The sequence below is a fragment of the Onychostoma macrolepis genome, chromosome 13 (assembly GCF_012432095.1).
Source record: "Onychostoma macrolepis isolate SWU-2019 chromosome 13, ASM1243209v1, whole genome shotgun sequence".
NCBI lineage: Eukaryota > Metazoa > Chordata > Actinopteri > Cypriniformes > Cyprinidae > Onychostoma > Onychostoma macrolepis.
This window is the reverse complement of record NC_081167.1, coordinates 15,596,487-15,616,337: the sequence shown is the minus strand read 5'-3', so window position 1 is coordinate 15,616,337 and position 19,851 is coordinate 15,596,487. Positions and strand designations below refer to the sequence as shown.

General features: G+C 38.2%; 1 protein-coding gene across 3 annotated transcripts; it reads left to right on the top strand.

Moving 5' to 3' along the window:
- The first annotated feature begins 396 nt into the window (after positions 1-396).
- On the top strand, positions 397-19,731 carry map3k21 (mitogen-activated protein kinase kinase kinase 21). 3 transcript variants are annotated; one of them, XM_058795835.1, is made up of 11 exons: positions 397-2,099; positions 9,187-9,367; positions 10,118-10,266; positions 11,133-11,308; positions 12,561-12,801; positions 12,991-13,113; positions 13,469-13,573; positions 14,096-14,246; positions 14,446-14,540; positions 15,761-16,453; positions 17,197-19,731. In XM_058795835.1, the coding sequence occupies exons 1-11, from the start codon at positions 1,337-1,339 to the stop codon at positions 17,580-17,582; spliced, it is 3,063 nt and encodes a 1,020-aa protein (XP_058651818.1). In that variant the 5' UTR covers positions 397-1,336; the 3' UTR covers positions 17,583-19,731. The 3 variants fall into 3 exon arrangements, with proteins under 3 accessions (XP_058651818.1, XP_058651819.1, XP_058651820.1); XM_058795837.1 differs by lacking the exon at positions 397-2,099 and adding an exon at positions 7,684-8,231; XM_058795836.1 differs by lacking the exon at positions 13,469-13,573 and having other exon boundaries at positions 399-2,099.
- The last annotated feature ends 120 nt before the right edge of the window (positions 19,732-19,851 follow it).

Sequence of the window (19,851 nt, the reverse complement as noted above, 5' to 3'; positions counted from 1 at the left end):
ATTAATTATTGATAATTCTGCATTTTTTTTTTGTGGCATTTTTGCATTTTTTATTTTATTTATTATGTAGGTAACAAAAATATCTCTTGATATCTTCATCATAATGAGATGAGGCATTTGCAGTGTGTTTTAAGGTATGTTTGTTTGTTTATTTTTCTCATTTGAAATCATCTCATTAATGTAATAGTATACAGGTAGGCCATAGGCCTATAAACAATACAGAATTGTTTAACAAGGCCAGTCGGGTGCATACTAACATATTGTAAGCTATATGTTGTAAAGTGTAGGGTAAAGCAGATTTATTTATCCAATCAGACACCATTATAAATCTCCAGACGTAGCATAACACCGCAGATTAAAAAAAGAAAAGTTCCCAGTTCCCACTTTTGTTTTGCACTCACGCAGAGTGTCACGTGAACTCCTGTAACCAATCCATTTCCACCTTTTCCTTCTCTCCGCTGGGGTCAGTCGAGTCGGAGGAGCGGAGAAGCGATGGCGGTGCGCTCATAGACTTTACCAAGCAAAGTTTAAGCTGCTCTGAAAAAGTCTTTGGATCTACGCGAGGGGGGGAAAGCCGTCATTTTTGTAATGCTGGTGAATGATTGAAGTGAGCACTGGACTGACTCTGCGAAACGTTTCCTGCTGCGCGCGCGCGATGAGTCCTTGGCGACGGCGGAATTTTGGGAGCCGCAGTTTACTAGTTTGTGAACTTCGGAGAGAGAGCTAACGCGTTAGCACAGCTCTTTAGCCTGCTCGTGTAAAGTGTTTCAACTAGCCAGAGACTGTCCAGGTGGAGGATTTGTACATGTAGACACGCAAGTTAATTAGTAACTCAAATTAGGTAGTGAATTAATCGTGTGTATATTTAGCTTGATTCATTCGCTTGGGATGAGCAGGTACTTTGCACCTGTAGCCTTACGGCTTGAAAACTTTCCCGGTTAGGTATGTTGTTTACCTTCATTTTTACAAAGATTAAATTCGTTTGTATATCTGGTTGAGCTTAAATCGATAAACCAATAATGTAGCGTTTACTCTCAAAAGTAAACATAAAGTTAGCGTCGCAAATATTCCGGCTAATGCTGATGTCCAAGCTTCAGAGGCACTTCGCACTCCCAGACTGGTTATCTGGCTTACGTTGAAACAAAGCAATGCGTCCCTTAACCTCTATTAAGCCGGATTTAACCTGACCGACTCAACATTAATGATATAAAGTGACCTGGCTGGGGTTCCTAGGAACTTTTTTGTGTGTATGTGTCATTGGGGAATACGACCACAGGACTAGTTTACTTTGATTTGACATCACGGCACCCTATGGTGCTCCTGCAGGCGCCGAGACATGGATGTTCCCCAGGCCGTTTACCCAAACGGTGAGGGGCGCCTGAGCCTCCAAGACCATGTCTGGACGGAGTCCTCCAGCTCGGGGGCTTGGGCTCACTCTGCCCCCGTGTGTCCCCGCTCGCTCTGGACCGCGGTGTTTGACTATGAGGCCAGCGGGGAGGACGAGCTCAGCCTGCGGCGAGGAGACGTGGTGGAGGTCCTGTCTAAGGATGCTGCCATCTCGGGAGACGAAGGCTGGTGGACTGGTAAAATTAACCATCGCGTGGGCATCTTCCCATCTAATTATGTTACTTACCAACCAGCCATTTATAGAGCGGTAGGGGCTCGCGAGAGTGACCCGTCCGCCCCTGTTCGGATACCGTTTTCTGAACTCGTTCTACAAGAAATCATTGGCGTCGGTGGGTTTGGCAAAGTCTACCGGGGGACCTGGAACGACCAGGAGGTCGCGGTGAAGGCAGCTCGACAGGACCCCGATGAGGACATTAAAGCGACTGCAGACAGTGTTAAGCAAGAAGCCAAACTTTTCTCGATGCTTCAGCATCCTAATATTATTAAACTGGAGGGGGTGTGTTTGGAGGAGCCTAACCTGTGTCTGGTGATGGAATATGCCCGAGGAGGGACTCTGAACCGCGCTTTGACGGGCAGGAGGATCCCCCCTCATATCCTCGTGAACTGGGCCGTCCAGATCGCCAGAGGCATGCAGTATCTCCACGAGGAGGCTGTGGTTCCCATTATTCACAGAGACCTCAAGTCCAGCAACAGTAAGCGAGAGTTACCACACACTCATTAATGCCTCCTTATCTTGACCAATAATTGCAGGTATTTGCTCTACTGTAGAAACACACACAAGCTTATCACGTTGGTATTTCCTTTCGCAATTAACACGTTTGTTTACAAAGCTTATCATTAGCACATCAACCTTTTTTCCAAATAAGCCTGTGTTAGGACCCGAATGGAGGGGAACAGAACACCACGTGCTCATCCTTAAAACATGGGTCATCTAGGAATATACTGGCAATCTAACTGTATTTAATGCAACCTGTGTGTAGTGTAGTTTAGCGTAGCGTAGGGAACTGTGGACTCTGTCTTCTATCCAAAAGCAATATGATTCTCAAAGGAAGCCACTAGCTAGTGAAATCTAACCCCAGAAGAAAAGCTATAAAATTGATGGATGCTCTGAGATTGAATGGAGCCTTTGTAGTTAATGTTAAAGACACTGGATCCTTCCAAGTCCTTCTGGCAACTTCAGCATTCGCTCATCTTAGAGTACAACCTAAGCTGCAAGTTTTTAAATATTTAAAAAACTTCTTTGCTTACACTATTTCTTAAATCCTCCCTGTTCTTGCTTATACTATTCTAGACAATGTTTAAAACATGGCTGCCATTTCTTGTTATTGCCTCCCTAAAATTGATCATTTGTTACTCATTTCTACAGCTTTAGATAAAAGCAACTGCTAACTGAATAAATGTATATTTATATTGCAAAAAATATTGCATTATCACACTGCTCTATATAAAGTTGGATATATAATATCCAACTTTATCTGCATACATATCGTCCACTCACATACAGCGATTTATATATAGTAAATCTCAACTGCTTGAGATTTTTAGTCGCTATATGTATATACGCATACATGCAGTATACTGCATATATGATACATGCGAGTATACCGTATGCCTATATTATATTCTGTATTCTCGCCCAGCTCTGCTAAATTTGACAATAAGGCATGAAGATGTTATAAACATTAACATACAAATCATTTTGACTGACTAAAATGTAAATATTTTCACATTTAGTATAAAATAACCTGTGGTTGAATGGCCATTGAACCCTCATTCCCCATCATATACATGTTGGCCTACATCTGGGCCAAAATGCTTAATTACTAAACTGAGATGGTGAAATTACCTTGCTTTGTAAATGTTGGCCCTAAAGTCATCAGAAGATTTAATGTTGCATTTTTTTTCTCCACACCCCAATTGTTACTGACAAAAGAGCAGGCTGTTTGAAAACTGCACCTGCGCTTCAACAGTGGATTCGAGTCATGTGCATTAGCAGGGTTTCTTGTTTAAGAGGTGCACAGGCAACAAGTGATAAGCCACTAGCTATATTCAAGCCTAGGAATGATTTCTTCTGAATGAGTGTGACCCTGGGCAGGTTGTGAAGTTGAGAGGTTAGAGTTTGAACAGCTGCTGTACTCTTTGAGAAACTGCCTATCTGCTGACAAGGTTCAGAAAACTTTTTTGCATAATGACTAGTGGTGAGTATTGTCATGCATTACCTTAATGTTTTACGTATGTTTATAAAGAGAGTTTCTTTCATGTAAATGGGGATATTTGCTTTTTCTCTAAAACAAAACTATAGCTGCAAAGGATACCGCATGACTATGGGACTGTCCTATCATGTTTCTTAGTCATAGATGGAGTTGGGAAAGACCCTAATGTTTATCTGCCTCAGGTATGCTATACATTGGTTAACCAATACCTAAAAGAGGCATTTCAGATGTTGTTTAAAGTTAAGTAACTTGTCTGACTAAGCCTCACAAAAATCTGTAAACTCAAATAGTCTTTCTGTACAAATTTGATCAGCTAGTTGACCTGATAATGTAAATCTATTCAGCAGCTGAATTTACACATTGGCCACAATTAACGGCACCCTTTTATTCAATACTTTTTGAAACCTCCATTTGCCAGTTTAACAGCTCTAAGTTTTCTCCTATAATGCCTGATGAGGTTAGAGAACACCTGACAAGAGATCAGAGACTATTCCTTCATCCAGAATCACTCCTGACCCTTTAGATTCCCAGCTCCATGTTGGTGGTGCTTCTCTTCAGTTCACCCCACTTAGGGGTGGGCGATATGGCAAAAATATCATATCACGATTTTTTTTTTAGAAATATCACAATTTCATGATTTTATCACGATTCTTTGTCATGTTGGTTTTACTATTTTGTGTGTGAGTGCAGCCAAAATAATTTCCCTATTATAAAGACAAAGCCTTTCAAGGTAACAAAATATAAAAAAGAATGGTGGATATTTAGGCCAAAGTGGACGAAGATAAAAATCTTTGTCATTTTATCTTTGTTATTAAAAATAAGAACAAAGATACAAATACAAATACACATAATATACAAATAAAACAAACAGTGCTTTATTTTCAGGTACAATAGGCATATTTAGCAGGAGCATTCAAGAAACTGAATGAACAAATATAAAAATAAAACACTATATATATTGATTCCTATTAAAGCAGCTGTATTTATTTTTTTCTGTCAAGAGTAGAGAGTTTTTTTGTTTGCTTTTTTTTTTTTTTTTTTTTAACATTAAAGAATAAAAATTTTGTCGTCTGTCGATTCTGTCATAGTGTGTTATATTTATACCATCATTTACTCACTCAAAATTAGTTTTAAACCTAAATGAGTTTCTTTCTTCTGCTGAACATAAATGCTGTTTTGAAGAATGTGGGTAACCAAACAGTTGCTGGTCCACAGTGACTTCCATAGTATCTTTTTCCTTCTTTCAAAATCAATGTGGACCAGCAGCTGTTTGGTAATAATGACAGAAATTAAATTTTAGGGTGAACTATCCCTTTAATGACAGTCAGCAGCATGTTTAGTTCTGTCCCTTTAACACCTGCACGCATCTAATATACAGGCTCGCATCCGTTTGTCTGAACTGTTTACCTTCATTTTAGACATAACCAACTGAGTCTATACATAAACCTTGTGTGTTTTGACAGTATTAGCGCAAATGGTAACTTAGTTCAGTAATAAGGCGTTGTTAGACAGGCTTTTTAGCGCGCGTGCTTCAGGTGTACAGGCTCAGTAAAAGCACACGTCAGACCAGCGCGTGAATGAAACGTTTAACCGGCAAGGCTTTAAAACGCACGTAAATAATGTACTTTTGTGATTGCTAATAAGTGCAGTGTCCCGTGAGAGTAACTACCGCTGAGTTAACACTGATGTGAATGTGTGTGGTGTTGTACAGTATTACTGATATGGAGGCCCCAGAACTGTAATTGATAGAATGTGCGCTGTAGCACGATACTACGATATTTCTCCAAAAGCAGATCGTGGATGATAAAAATGATCAAAAATCGTCATATCGCACACTCCTAATCCCACTAATTTTCTACAGGGTTCAGGTCAGTGGACTGGAGTGGCCATAGCAGAAGCTTGGTTTTGTGCTCAGTGACCCATTTTTGTTGTTTTTGAGGTTTGTGTTTGGATTATTGTACGGTTGGAAGACCCAAACATGGCCCATTATAAGATTTCTAACAGAGTCAGTCACTTATTGATTTTTTATTTGTTGGTATTTGATAGAATCATTGATGCCATGTGTCTAAACAAGATGTCCAGGACCTCCAGCAGAAATATAGGCCCACAACATCAAAAATACAGCAGTATATTTCATTGTACCCATCTTGAGTGTTTGCTGCTAAAAAGCTCTTTTTTTTTTTTTAGTTTCATCTGACCATAGAAGCCAGTCCCATTTGAATTCCTGTCGTGTCTGATAACTGAATATGCTGGAGTTTGTTTTTGGATGAGCGAGGAGAATTTTTTTTTTTTTATAAAGGTTTTCTGACCCCAAGACTCAACTATTTTCTGCAATTCTCCAGCTGTGGTCCTTGGAGAGTCTTTAGCCACTCAAACTCTCCTTCTTACTGTGCATTAGGACGATATAGACACATGTCCTCTTCCAGGCAGTTTTGTAACATTTTATGTTGATTGGAAATTCTTAATTATTGCCCTGATGGTGGAAATGGGAATTTTCATTGCTCTAGCTCTTTTCTTAAAGCCACTTCACTGATTTGTGAAGCTCAATTATCTTTTGCTGCACATCAGAAATATATTCTTTGGTTTTTCTCATTTTGATGGATGATTAAGGGAATTTGGGCTTTGTTTTCCCTCCTATTTATATTTCTGTGAAACAGGAAGCCATGACTGGATAATTTCATGTTCCTAATCACCCTGGAGTGCTCATAATTGTGAATATGAATGGGAATATACTTCAGAGATATTTTACTCATAAGAATTTCTAGGGGTGCCAATAATTGTGTCCAACGTGTATTTGAGAAAAACATTTATTTCAAAATATTTCCCCATTTTAAATTCTTATCATCCAATGAAAGGTTAGATTTTGTTTTGTTTTTTAAATAAAAGATCAAAAGGATTAACAATGCAGATTAATTTTCACAGCCTTCTTTTATCATATTTACCAAGGGTTCCGATATTTTTGGCCATGACTGTAAGTGTCTTTACAGTCATGTTTGATTAATTTAATATATCATTGCTTCAAAAAAACAACCAAAAACCCCCAAAACATTTTGAACAGTAGTGTAGTTGATTTCGGTATGCAAATGCGCTACGTATCATTATTATTACTCTATCATTCTCTGTTAAATTAGCATCGTATATACAGAACAATAAAATAGACTGCATTCCACTATCAACAATAGACGCAATGTGGCACCCTGCCCCCGTTCAACATGGCAGTGCTACTGTTAACGCAACTCAGTTTGTTCATCTCTCCACAGGATTGTGACAAACAACACTGGAAGCTTGCTGACCTTAATTGAAAAAATAACGTGTGTTTGCTCAGTGTTGCACTCAAGACACCCACCCATCATGAGCCAGACCCTTTCTGCTGTGTTCTTAAGGGGAACTCTTTGCCCATTCAGGTTGCAGTACATTGTTTAGCAGGTTAAAGGTAGAGGGTACATTTTTAGGGAGGCACAAACAGCAGAGTCAAATAGTAGTCTCTCAAAAAGTAAGAAATTAAATCAGATTTGCTTTGTGCCCATTCTTGCTTATCTGATCAATGATTATCTTTAAGATATAGCAAATAGTGAGTGAAATGATGTTTTTGTGCCCTAATCTTTTAATACCTCACTCAAAGGAATGTCGCTAACGAGGGGGCAAAAGCTTAACATAAGTTTGCACAATGGAATGGTCAAGCACTGGTTGCTAGGTGACTGCCAACCCGAGAATGCACCGACTCCTGGGCCTGAAAGGCTTATTTTCATTATTTTTAATCTCCTCAATGGCTGCTGTTTTCTCTCCAAGACAGGGAGCTTCCCCTGATTGGGGGTAAAGAATATTGCAGAACTGTAGCCAGCAGCCCCTGTGAAACTCGGCACTGTGCCACACTTCAAAACTCAGTTTTGTAATTTCAGGCACACGAAGTGAAACGTTAAGGAATCTCAAGCATGTGTGCTCTCCAAAACACACACACACACACACTCTCTCTCTCTCTCTCTCTCTCTCTCTCTCTCTCTCTCTCTCTCTCTCTCTCTCTCTCTCTCTCTCTCTCTCTCTCTCTCTCTCTCTCTCTCTCTCTGACTGACAGTGTAGAGAACAATGGCCTTGTTGGAGGGATTGAGAGGGACCGTGGCGAACATACTACAGGCAATGGTTATTGTCTCATGATCTAAAGATGATTTTCTGCCCCATAAAACGAACACCATAGAAATCTGAGCAAAGAAAAGACTTGTAAGAAAAGTGGAGGCAAATCAGAGCAGGATTGTTTTGAAGCACTATTAGTTTTAGAAGTTTTTAATTTTTATTTATTTATATACATTTTTATATATTTTTTTTTGTTTGTTTCAGGTTCACAGAAAAAGTGGATCTTCTTTAGTAATAAGACCGCATTCATATCCAACCAACTGGTTTACTGAAATGTTACTGAATGTGTAATAGGTTGTGGGTGTGTAGAGTCATTTCATTACATTTTAAACAGTTGTTTACTCTTGTGTTGTTACTTCATGGAAAAGAAACCTAAAAGTGCATAGAAACCAACAGCTGAGATTAACCTGAAAGCATCAAAACTGGTGAAACCTGTTCGAAATGGAATTCCAATCTTCATGTTTGTCCCAAAATGAAAGATTTGTGAGTTTAACATGAGAATTTTCTAACATGCATGTCTTTTATCTTTTAAAAGACACTGTCTGATTCTTTTTATTTGCAGTGTCCAGCATGTTTATATTTTTAAAGGAAATTAAGATAATTGTAAAGGAACTAAAATCCTCATTGTGAAAATTGATTTAACTCCGATTAGATGGCTTCCTCTGGCTTATTTCCTAAATAAACATTATTTCAGATAACTGAACGGGTGAAAATGTTATAATAAAAATGCAAGACAGTTATACTAAATATCTTACTTTGTAACAAGTGGATAAACTGGGAGTGTAGTCAAGGCCAGTCCTCGCCACTGTACGTTGGGAAAGGCTAGAGAAGTTAGAACATGTTTAATGAAATGTCAACAAATAAGAATACTTAGTTACCCCCTCAGGTCATGATGGAAAGGGAGTCAAGGTCAGATTAATCAGACATGTAGTTATCAACACTATTTATTACATACTGATGTTGATAAAGGTCTCAAGTTGGATAATTGTCAAGGACAGAACTGGTGAGCAACAATACTACTCCGGACCTCAGGATGTTCCTCACTTCAAAGCGAGCTGGCCTACATTCTCATGTTGTTTGTCATTTGGTACGAGACTGTATTGTAAACTAGACAGACATGTATGTCTCTTAGAGTTCTTCTTGTCGACCTCTGTTCTTGAAGATTCCGCTTCATGATAAAAGAGTGGAAATATGAGCATCCTCTTAGCATTCTTGTATTGTTATTCGTTGACATAAATGCTCAAAGGCTAAGGCTCACGTGTAGAAAACATTCCCATTATACTGATCTGAACGGCCCAGTCACTTCTATTTTTTTTTTGTCTTATTTCAGTGTATTTTTTCACTGCAGACTTTTACAATTCATTTATAACTAATATGGTACAAATAACTGAAACAATTCTTTTCTCTTTTTTTTTTTTATTTTTTTTTTTTTTTTTAGTTTTATTACTTGAAAAAATTGAGAATGATGACATTGGTCGAAAAAACCTGAAGATTACTGACTTTGGCCTGGCCCGTGAGTGGCACAAAACGACCAAAATGAGTGCAGCTGGCACTTATTCCTGGATGGCTCCTGAGGTCATCAAGTCCTCTCTGTTTTCCAAAGGGAGTGATGTCTGGAGGTAAGCTGTTATTTTAACTTAATTGCAATGTTGAGCACAAAGCCTGTTATTATAGTGAATTAGTTACTTGAGGTTAGACACACTCACTCTAGCATCATAGACGCACTACCAGCTTTTCAAAATGCAAGCAGGGTAATTATCCTTCTATGACACATCTGTTTAGCTGTTTTAAAATATTTATTGTTTTTAATGAATTACGTACTGATGTAATTTTACCCAATGTTTGTGTGCCATGATACACACACATTAGAGAATTGTGTATTTAGCTTGCCAGCTCCAAGCTGTATTGGAAGTGTTCCAAATCAGTCTCTTAAAATAATCAGTTTCAATTCAAATACCGCATTAAAAGGAAACTCCCCATGTAGGCGGGTAGGTTTTGGAACACAGCTTATATGCAATATGTAGTGGCTGATTTTGTTTTTAGGTTCTCAGAAATGTTAGGTCAGTTTGAATTAGAACAGTGTTTTGGTGGTGATCCAGCTGCCCTTTTACCTTGTTTGTGAAAGCTGAATGTGAAGACTCATCTTTTTCCAAACATTCTCATGCCACTTTGGTCAAACATTGCTTACTGTATGCCAACACATGATTGGTTTCACTTCTCTCTTCTTTCTTTCCTGACATTGCTAAACATTGTTTTTCCCAATTCTTGTTAGTATTGTGCATAAGCACTGTTCATTCAGCCCATTGGTGTGATTAGTACCAATCCATACTACACTGACACCTCCCTAATGTATTCTGTTCTCTCTCCAGCTATGGAGTCCTCCTTTGGGAATTACTGACTGGAGAGGTTCCTTACCGTGGCATCGATGGTTTGGCAGTTGCCTATGGAGTGGCTGTCAACAAATTAACCCTTCCCATTCCATCTACCTGTCCCGAGCCTTTTGCCAAGCTCATGGAGGGTAGGTCTGTTAGTAGTTCACTGATGGTGCTCATTTGTTTATCCAGTGGTTCACTATATGTTGTTATTGTTGCATGACATTTTTTAACGTTTGAGCGCTGATGCACTGTTCACACCTCTAGGGTGTCTTTGTACTTTAAGTTGCTTCTGGGTGTTCTTAGTGAGTGCTGTCACTCTAAAGTTATTGATAGACTGCATATCATAGATGATGTATGTTGATGGTAAAACTAAGATATTCTAATTTGACTAGGTATTTTCTTGGCGCTAAAGAAGTAACTTTTGTTACTTCTTTAGTGCTAGTTCATTAAATCATTACCCAGATGAACGATCAATTAAAATACAGTTTAAACTGGCTCCTACTGCCAAAAATTCTCATTTGATTTTGAAAAATGACCAGTTTGTCTCTGATAATGAACATTATGCAAAGGAAACTGTTCTACCACAAACTGCATCAATGCTAAACAGCTCATTGCAATGCATCATATAATCATTGGCTGAATCGGACCGCAGACAGTTCCACATATTATTTTATTATATCCATGTATGTTTTTACAGACAAATCAAATCATATAGAACAGTGAAATCGCCACATTCTGTCCTGTCTTGCTTGCACTTGAGATGGACGATCTGAGCTCCACTGACACAGCCTTCATTTCTATTGGTTGTTGTTCCCAAAAGATGCTCTTCATTTGCGTAAAGTTAAACATTTCTCAAATCGGCAGCTCTCTATTGATATGAAAAGGATCATGTTACTGTGTGTCGCTGGTGGCATGAACAGGGCTTGAGTGTGAACAAGTCCCACTGCAATCAGCAATGAAAGGTGTTTGTAATGATAACCAATAGGATTCTAACATTTTGTACTTCTAGAATGCTGGGAGCAGGATCCCCACATCCGTCCGTCCTTTGCTTCCATCTTAGAGCAGCTGACGGCCATAGAGGAGGCTGTGATGGCCACCATGCCACAGGACTCCTTCCACTCAATGCAGGAGGACTGGAGAGTGGAGATCCAAGAGATGTTTGATGAGCTACGTACTAAAGAAAAGGTCAGTTGATCAAGATTTTGTTGGCTTGTCTATTTCTGAGCTTGTTTTACATGGACTGAATAGTTTTGATTTATGTGCCAAAGACATGTTTAGTAATGAGGCAGTGGACCTATTTTGTTTTCAGGGTTACAGATTTGAACAGGGTAGCTGTATTTAGTTGAACTTATCCTCTTAAAGCCATCTATTACCAATGAAATGGCCTTAAGTGTTCGATAAAGTTAATAGGATAAGCTGCTTCCAGTCCTAGCAGCTTGCTGTGTTGAAAAGGATTTGCCGTTGGTTGATCAAGAATGCCCTTTCCTGCAAGTCAGCTAAAACTTCATGTAGAAACTCTGACATTATGTTCCACGTACATTCTTGATCAGTGAATTATTCCACTGGTGTAAGTAAAGCCTTCTCCCATAAATATTGTCCTTGTTACGTGAAGCGTAAGTCTTTTCCTCACTAGTAAATAAACAAATTGTTCATTCATTAATGAATTGTCAAAATCATCTGCCCAAGTGTGTTTCTTGGCAGACTGCCCCAAAGCTTCTTACAGAAGTTATTCATAAGAGATTAGGCCAAACGGCTTTACTCCATGTGGCCGGAAAACTGTTTTGATTAATGCTTAACAATTCTGCCTGCAAGTTTTATACATGTGGATTATTCTGTTCAAAAGATTTGGAGAAGTAAACTTATTCCATCGTAAAGGTGATTGATTCTTTTAACCTAAAGGCAGATTTCCATTGCCATATTCAATTTTAAAGTGTAAGCCAGAGCAAAAGTGAAATGTAGAGAACGAGAAAACAAGCAGTTTTTAAGTATTTATTTACTGTATGGTGCCGTTGTTGTGTGAATAACTCACTCGCAGGTCTCACATTATAGTATATTTGTGGTGCTCAAGGGTAAAACCAAGAAAAGACGACTGATCTGAAATGAGCTGTTTAAGGCAGAGAGGAATCTGAGCTGTGTCCTCCAAGGCCAAAGGAAGTGAAACTGCCATTCATACCATTTGATTTTTTTTTTTTTTTTTTTTCTTCTCTTGCAGACAGTGGAGTCATAAACATGAGAACTGTTCAATTTTGCTTCCCTAGGCAGTGGTTCAGTATATCAGAAAACTTGGCCATAGTTTGTTTGGTCAGAATTTCAAAGAATTGTTAAATCGAAAAAAGAAATTCTGTCATTATTCCCAACCATCATGTCGTGATTAGATTAACTGTTTACAAATTCTTTACCAAATGTACTTGATCACAAATGTTCTTCACACCAACAGGAGCTCCGTTCTCGTGAGGAGGAGTTGACGCGAGCAGCCCTTCAGCAGAAGTCTCATGAAGAGCTGTTGAAGAGAAGGGAACAGCAGCTGGCTGAGCGGGAAATTAATGTGCTTGAGCGTGAGCTCAACATCCTCATATTCCAACTCAACAAGGACAAGCCCAATGTTAAGAAACGAAAGGGCAAGTTCAAACGCAGCCGCCTCAAGCTCAAAGATGGCAACCGCATCAGCTTACCCTCAGGTTAGAGCTGTATGAATTTGTAGTGTAGCGTGAATATTACCTTAATGTCTCTCAATAAATTGTTTATCATGACTGTTTATAGATTTTCTTTATACATTTACATTTATGTGGCTGAAGTTTGTGGTTGAAGTAGCAATGTTAAAAGTGATTTAAATACTACTAAGGCATAACCTTATTTGTGTTCAACAGATTTTCAGCATAAAATCACAGTTCAGGCCTCTCCGACTATGGATAAGAGAAGAAGCCTCAACAGCACCAACTCCAGCCCTCCCAGCAGCCCTACACTGATCCCTCGCCTCAGAGCCATTCAGTGTAAGCACCTACTGTTTTACACAATCATACAGCATCTGCTAAATTGATATTTTACAATCGATCAAGTTTTTCAATATTTTTGGTTAAAAAAGCATCAGATATATCGCTGTTTGCAATAGGTTTAGAAGTTTAACATTTTGTTCTTTATTTTAAAGGGAAGTTCCATCATTTATCTTCCTACAAGAAACTGAAATTCAAACATACATCATTGTCGTAAACTAATATCAGGATTGACCCTTAGCCCTTCTCTGTTTAAATGTTTGCCAATTTCAATACAACAAAAGACCCATCCAGGTCATTGCCGGTCTGAATCCTATGTCTGTCACACATTTGTAACATATTTTCTTCCCATCAGTGAGCCACCCAAGTGACACTAGCCGAAGGGGCAGTATGTTTGTGTATCACCAGGATGTGGATATCACAAGCGAGTGTAAACCTCCTAGCGGGTTTAGGAAGAAAGGCAAGGACACTGTGGTCCTGTGAGACAAAGCCACCCCATCTAACTGTGTGTTGGTGTGATTCCTGATCACTACTGCTCTGGCTTCACAGCATCTCTGTTTGTTTTGATGACTTTGGGATACGAATGATTCTCATAACACATTGCTTGATGCTTTTGAAGTTTTAATGGTTTATAATGAGTTTGCTTCGATTGCCTTTGGGGATCAAGTACATTTTGGTAGACCTTGAGCTGCTGCTTTAATAGTTTAAGGTCAAACCAGTGATCTTCCTGAAGCTCCAATAACCATTTTTGAGAATGATTGCAATGATCTAACACTTGTTCACAAGTGATAATTCCATCTCCGTGTTGCTAGGTGGTGGAGGTTGCCTTTATTCACTAAATAAAGCTTGTTTCTGCTCTGCTGTTAAGAACTAATATATTGAATCTCATTCTATGGTGTGACAGATGTTGGGACTGTCGGTTAAGAAAGTTTCTGTTAATATTAGCAGTTCTGTTTCAAATTCTTTGTATCTTCATCTCTAGTGACCCTGGACGAGAGCAACAGGACATGGGGTCGAAGCACAAATTACAAACCTGAGGAGTTTGAAGATGTTAAGAAAGGGTTTAAGAAGAAGGGCCGCACATGGGGGCCAAGCTCTGTGCAGACCAAGGAAAGAGGAAATTGTGCTGAAAGGTTAGAATGGTTCATGGTTTTGTTTGTTCTTTTTTTTTTTTTTTTTTTTTTTTTTTTTTTTGAAGCAAAGACACAAAAAATCTTGTTTTTTGTGTGTGATTCAAATGTGTAATGCATGTTACCTTTTTAATGCTTCAGTAAATCAGATGTGTTCTTATGAGTAATAAAATTGTGGGTGTCACTGTCATTTTGTCTTCAGAGTTCGACCTCTCTCGGATGGAAGCAGTCCCTGGTCCACTAGTCTTATGAAGTCCCAGAAATCTGTTCCACTAGCCGCATTATTTGCAGAGCAGGGTATGTAAAGAAGACTCATCTTACTCTTTCCATGTACTCAATTTTCATCACGGTTTGTTGTATTTTTGAATCATGTTACAAAGAACATTACCGTAATCACCTGCTGTGTTTGAAATCGCCCCCCATACCCCCATTCACTATTCCCTGTTAAAGGTGTGAATGAAAATGAGTGAGCAAATTCAGATGCCGAGTTCACCGGAAGGGCTGCTGCTTCTGCATAATTTGTACTTGCTGTTTAATAATCATTTGAAAGTTACCAAACTGGCTGCTCAAGGAGTAGCAGAGATTTATCTTGAACTCTGTCATGGAAACTAGCATGTATAAACCTTAATTAAACCATTTAATTCTTAAGTAAAAGTACATTTGTACCTGTACCATATTACACTGTACCCACATTGGACCAGTGGTTTGGAAAATGGATGAATAATTCAGCTGCAGGCGCCATCTTCAGGTGAGGCGCTGGAATTCATTCAGCACAACCCTCACAGTGCATTTTCAGTGTTCCCTAGTCGTTGAGTGTACATTGGTTGTACACTCGTTATTGTGGTGAATTATGGGATTGAATGAGTGCACTCGATAACAATCCTCTATATTTTCGGACACCACTGCGAGCAGCTGTCCCCTCAAATAGTGCCCCGTTTAAGGGTGTAGGAGATTTCACAAGCAGCCTCTGTGACACGGCACCCATTTATGTGCAGTGTTCTGCTGTATTGTGGTGAATTGATTTAACTACTAAAATCTGCACAAATGATAAATCTGCACTTTTTTTAGATTCTATTAGTTTCAGTCTAATCTTGTTTCCAAATTGCTTGTTCACAGCAGTCTTTTCATGTTTTTATTCATCTTTTTTATTTGAAGTGTAAAACCATTTTAACCCTTTTTGTCCTCCTCAAGGCTACATTTATTTAATCAAAAACGTAGTAAAACAGTAATATTGTGAAATACTATTTCAAATGCAAATTATTCCTGATGGCGAAGCTGAATTTTCAGCAGTCATTACACCAGTCTTCAGTGCAATATGCTGATTTGGCACTCAATAAACATTTTATTATTATTATCAGTGTTGTGCTGCTTTTTATGAAATTTGTGAAAACAGATTTTTTTTTTTTTTTTTCACATAACTTTTTGCTGAATAAAAGTATTTATTTATTTAATAAAAACTCACTGCCCTCAAACTTTAACTGTTAATTGTATTAGCTTGTTTTATGTTGTTTTCCCAGGAACCAATAAAGATGAAGTATGCTCTGCTGATGGATCTGACAACAAACCAAAGCAACTCAAGTTCCCCAACCAGGTGTATATTGATCTACCTCTGTGGAAAGATGAACAGGGGGAGAGCCAGGGGCCGGCTGGTGGAGGTGAGAGCCAGGAGGACCCAACAACCTCCACCAGTTCCACCAGCACCACACCGCAGCACACCCCCACCAACAGCCTGAAGCGCACCACCACACGCCGGCGCACAGACGCTGTTCTCTTCGGCTGTGCCTCCATCCTGGCATCTGTCGCCTTCGGCTTCGACCTGCGGGAGGTTTGTAAGGGTTCTGCTAATGAGGAACCAGAGCCACGTGAGGAGAAGAAAAAACGAGAGGGCCTGTTTCAGCGTGCCACTCGCTTCCGCCGCAGCACCAGCCCCCCCGGTGGCCGCTCACGCAAGGATGAGGTTAGCCCAGGACCCATAAATCTACTCGCCATGTCATCGATTTCTGAGTGCAACTCCACCAAGTGCCTCCTGCAGTCAGATTTCGAGGGGTCTGGGTATAACCTAGTGAACGAGACTCCAGCTAGCAATTCCCAGACACATCAGGATACAGGCACTAATGATGTTCTTCCCTCAGCCCCTCTACAAGATCATCCTTCTGGATCCAACTCTCGGCTTAGGAGAAAGAAGTCCAGCCCTGCTGTGTGTCAGACCAGTAAGTCATATGTTATTATTTTAGGAATGATCACAATATTATAATTTTCTCTTATAACTGATAAATGGCCCATATTAAAATGTTATACCATTTTGTCAAAATAATGTTAAAAAAAAAAAAAATCAGATCATTTTAAATGCTACAAGCGAATATAGACCTCACAGCATTATAATTTAAACTATGAAATATGATAAATGTTTTTATATCATTAGTGTTTTTATTAGATGATAGCAAAGGTAATCTAAATAAAAAAATGAAACACAATTTCGGCCAATACAGATACTTTTTTTTTTTTTTTTTTAAATATCTAATATTAGCTGACAAACACACATTTTTACATTTTAGACTACCTTTGCTGTCATCTAATACATCAAATGCACCTAATACATAACTTTGCTGTTTTCATATTTTACATTATAATGTTGTTCACTTGTAGCATTTAAAATGATGGATTGTATATTTTATCTATAAAAAAATATATATAATCTAAATTTTCTAAATGTAAAATAGTTTGAAATGAGCATGTGACATAAACTCAATACAGGCAGAAAAAGATAATTAAAAAAAAAATATCAGCTGATTAGCAATATTTTGTGCATCTTTAGTGCATTTTATTTAGATTGTTGATTTATGGAATTACAAAAAAGTAGAGGTTTTACTCTGCTCATTACTACATTAGCCCATAACAGTGAAGTTTTGTTTTCAGATATTGCTTATTAATGATGTTACTTTGTTTGCTTAAGTTAACGGCAGCAGTAACTCCCAGGCTAGTCCAGCTGATTTCTCCACCACTTCCTTGAAAAAGAAGGCTGACAGAGAGCCTGCTCAGGAGAAGCAAGCCTCCAGGGAATCAGCATCTAGACCCAGGCCGCTTTCCCTAAGAAGCAAACCTCACTCCTGGGGTCTTCTAAAGAGCCGCAATAAGAGCTATTCTCTCGGGCACTACTCTGGGGAGAAGAGTGCCCAAAACTTGGACATGGTCCTCCCCTCAGAGGTCAAAATGGGCTGCTCTTTGCTGGATATGGACACAGAGGGTCAAAAACGAGACTGCACGGTTCCCCTCTGTCGAATACAGAGCACACCAAGTCGACCGTCTGTCTTTGAACTGGAGAAAGAGTTTTTATCCTGAAATAAGCTGGAACACAGTCTTGCTTTTGTCTTGATTCTGTCTGTTCAACATGACATTGTTTTTATTTTTCCCCAAGATTAACATCATGGCCTTTGATCAATATTTGAGCCATTGCTGCTGGAGATATTCTGTGGTACTTTTATTTATATGCTGTTTACTTTGATATGTAATTTAATATGAAGTGACATATATGAAGTGAATGATCAACATTCCGCTGAATTTACAGTAGAATTGCTGGTTTATAGTTTTTACAAAGTGACTTGATTTGTAAACCTTTTACATTTATGAACAAGATCTCAGATTCTGTTAGAAACTACTGATTTTTTTTTTTAAAGTGTTCAGGCATTTTTGTCATTTGATTTCGTATCACGTAATGTCATATGAAAGGCATAAACAGGGCCCACAGTGTTTATATAAATAATAATAGTTGTACAGATGAAGTGGCATAGCTAATGTGATTGACCAAACTAACAGACCTCATGTTTGCCAGCTCAAACACCGCAGTTCCCTACATAGCTCTTTATTTTTCCTGTACTAATACATTACATTTTCAGGGTTTTGTCTTTTTTGACCTATTTGAAATTGATTCCTTCTCTTTTTTTTTTGGAACATTTTTCCTAAAGTTATATTGGAGCCTTATGGACTTTTTTTTTTTTTTTAAAGCTTCAAGTCAGAAGCATTTTATCTAATTATGTATTTTTAGAGGTGTACACATGCCTGTAGCTTTTTAGGTTGCATAACCCAAATGAGAAGCGATTAATATATATAGATATTGCATTATGCTGCCAAATAGTGATGAATGAATTAACTATATTGTTAGTGTCTATCAATATTGTTATTATTTACAAATCATTCCAGTCTATACAAAACCTAAAAAATGAATTTAATAAGATTCATAAAGCACCAGGATGCTACTTAAAACTGTTACCATCTGAGTAGCTTCATTTTGAGTTTTAAGCTGTAGTAGGTTCACTAAAAATGTAAAGCAGAATGTTAAGAATTATAAGTGATTATATAACATTAAATCAGGATTTGGTGCTTGAACTGTGTGTAAGTGATTTAATCTGTTTCTGCAAACCCGATGTTTTCTCAATCATTACCCTGTGTGAAAGACTGAATTATTAACTTGTTCACTGTCTATTGTGTACTTAAGTAGTTCAGTATCTTGCTTTTCCGTTTTCTTTCTGTGTCACTTAAAATATTGTTTTCTGTCTGTGGAGACTGTGATTTGAAACATACTTAATTGAACAAACTGAAACGTTATTTTGTGGTTATAGGGTGTCAAATGCAAGAGTACTGTACTCTTAGTTTGTTGGAGGAGATGCTTTTGAGAAACAACTCAGTATTGAAAAAGTTGTTATAGTAGGGATTAGAATTATTTACTGTAATTATATCAGTCAGCATAAATGTACTGTTTGTTCAGAAATAATCAGAGGTTTTCCCACTGACTCCTGTTCAAAAACACCCATTATGTGGTGCTGTTTCGAAGAAAGAACAAAATATGTTTTGTTGCACTGGAATTTTCGAGTCATGATGATTGTTCATTACATTTATGCAGTTATTGTATTAAGACATAATGATTACTGTTAGTTTAGATAGACAACTGCACATTAGGATTCATAAGAACAAAGGACTTGGAGAGACATTGTGGTGCCTCCTTTTTATGTCTTGCAATGATCATTACTAGATGAAGTAATAATATGATGCCTGTTTTTAAGGAATTCATCTGGTGTTATTGTCTAAGCACAATCATTTCTCCTATTATGGGAGAACTGCAGAGATCAAACTTTTAAAGGACAGATGTGTGAATGACAGAAAACAGAAGATATATGTTTTCACCAAAGTTGAAGTCTTGGATTGTGAAACGGTTTTGAAAGATTGTTACATGGTACACATGCACTGCTAATAGTTTTACTGGTTTTGCTTTTTAGTGTCTGCACAATGTATGTTGTATTGAGCTCTGTTTTTATCCAATGTTTTACTACCCATGTGACCAATTTAATGTTAAATGCTGTTCTGTTCAGATGTGGACTGGTTATTTGCTCCAGGAGGGCTCAAAGAAAAAAGGGCTGAGCCCAGAATCATCTCATTTATATCAAATTCTACTATTTTACTGTACACAAGTGACCAATAAATACTTTATACAACATTTACGCATCGTTTTTCTTTCATAATTTATTTCGTTTTACTTTCAGTAATACTTTCATTTGTTGTATATTTATTGACTTCCAACACTGTGTAACACAACATTCAAATACTACTGTCTGGT

Coding starts and splice junctions, on each gene's coding strand:
- map3k21 (XM_058795835.1), top strand. CDS start 1,337: ATGGATGTTCCCCAGGCCGTTTACCCAAACGGTGAGGGGCGCCTGAGC. Junction 10,267..11,132: donor TTTTGCCAAGCTCATGGAGG/GTAGGTCTGTTA, acceptor TTGTACTTCTAG/AATGCTGGGAGCAGGATCCC. Junction 16,454..17,196: donor CCCTGCTGTGTGTCAGACCA/GTAAGTCATATG, acceptor TGTTTGCTTAAG/TTAACGGCAGCAGTAACTCC.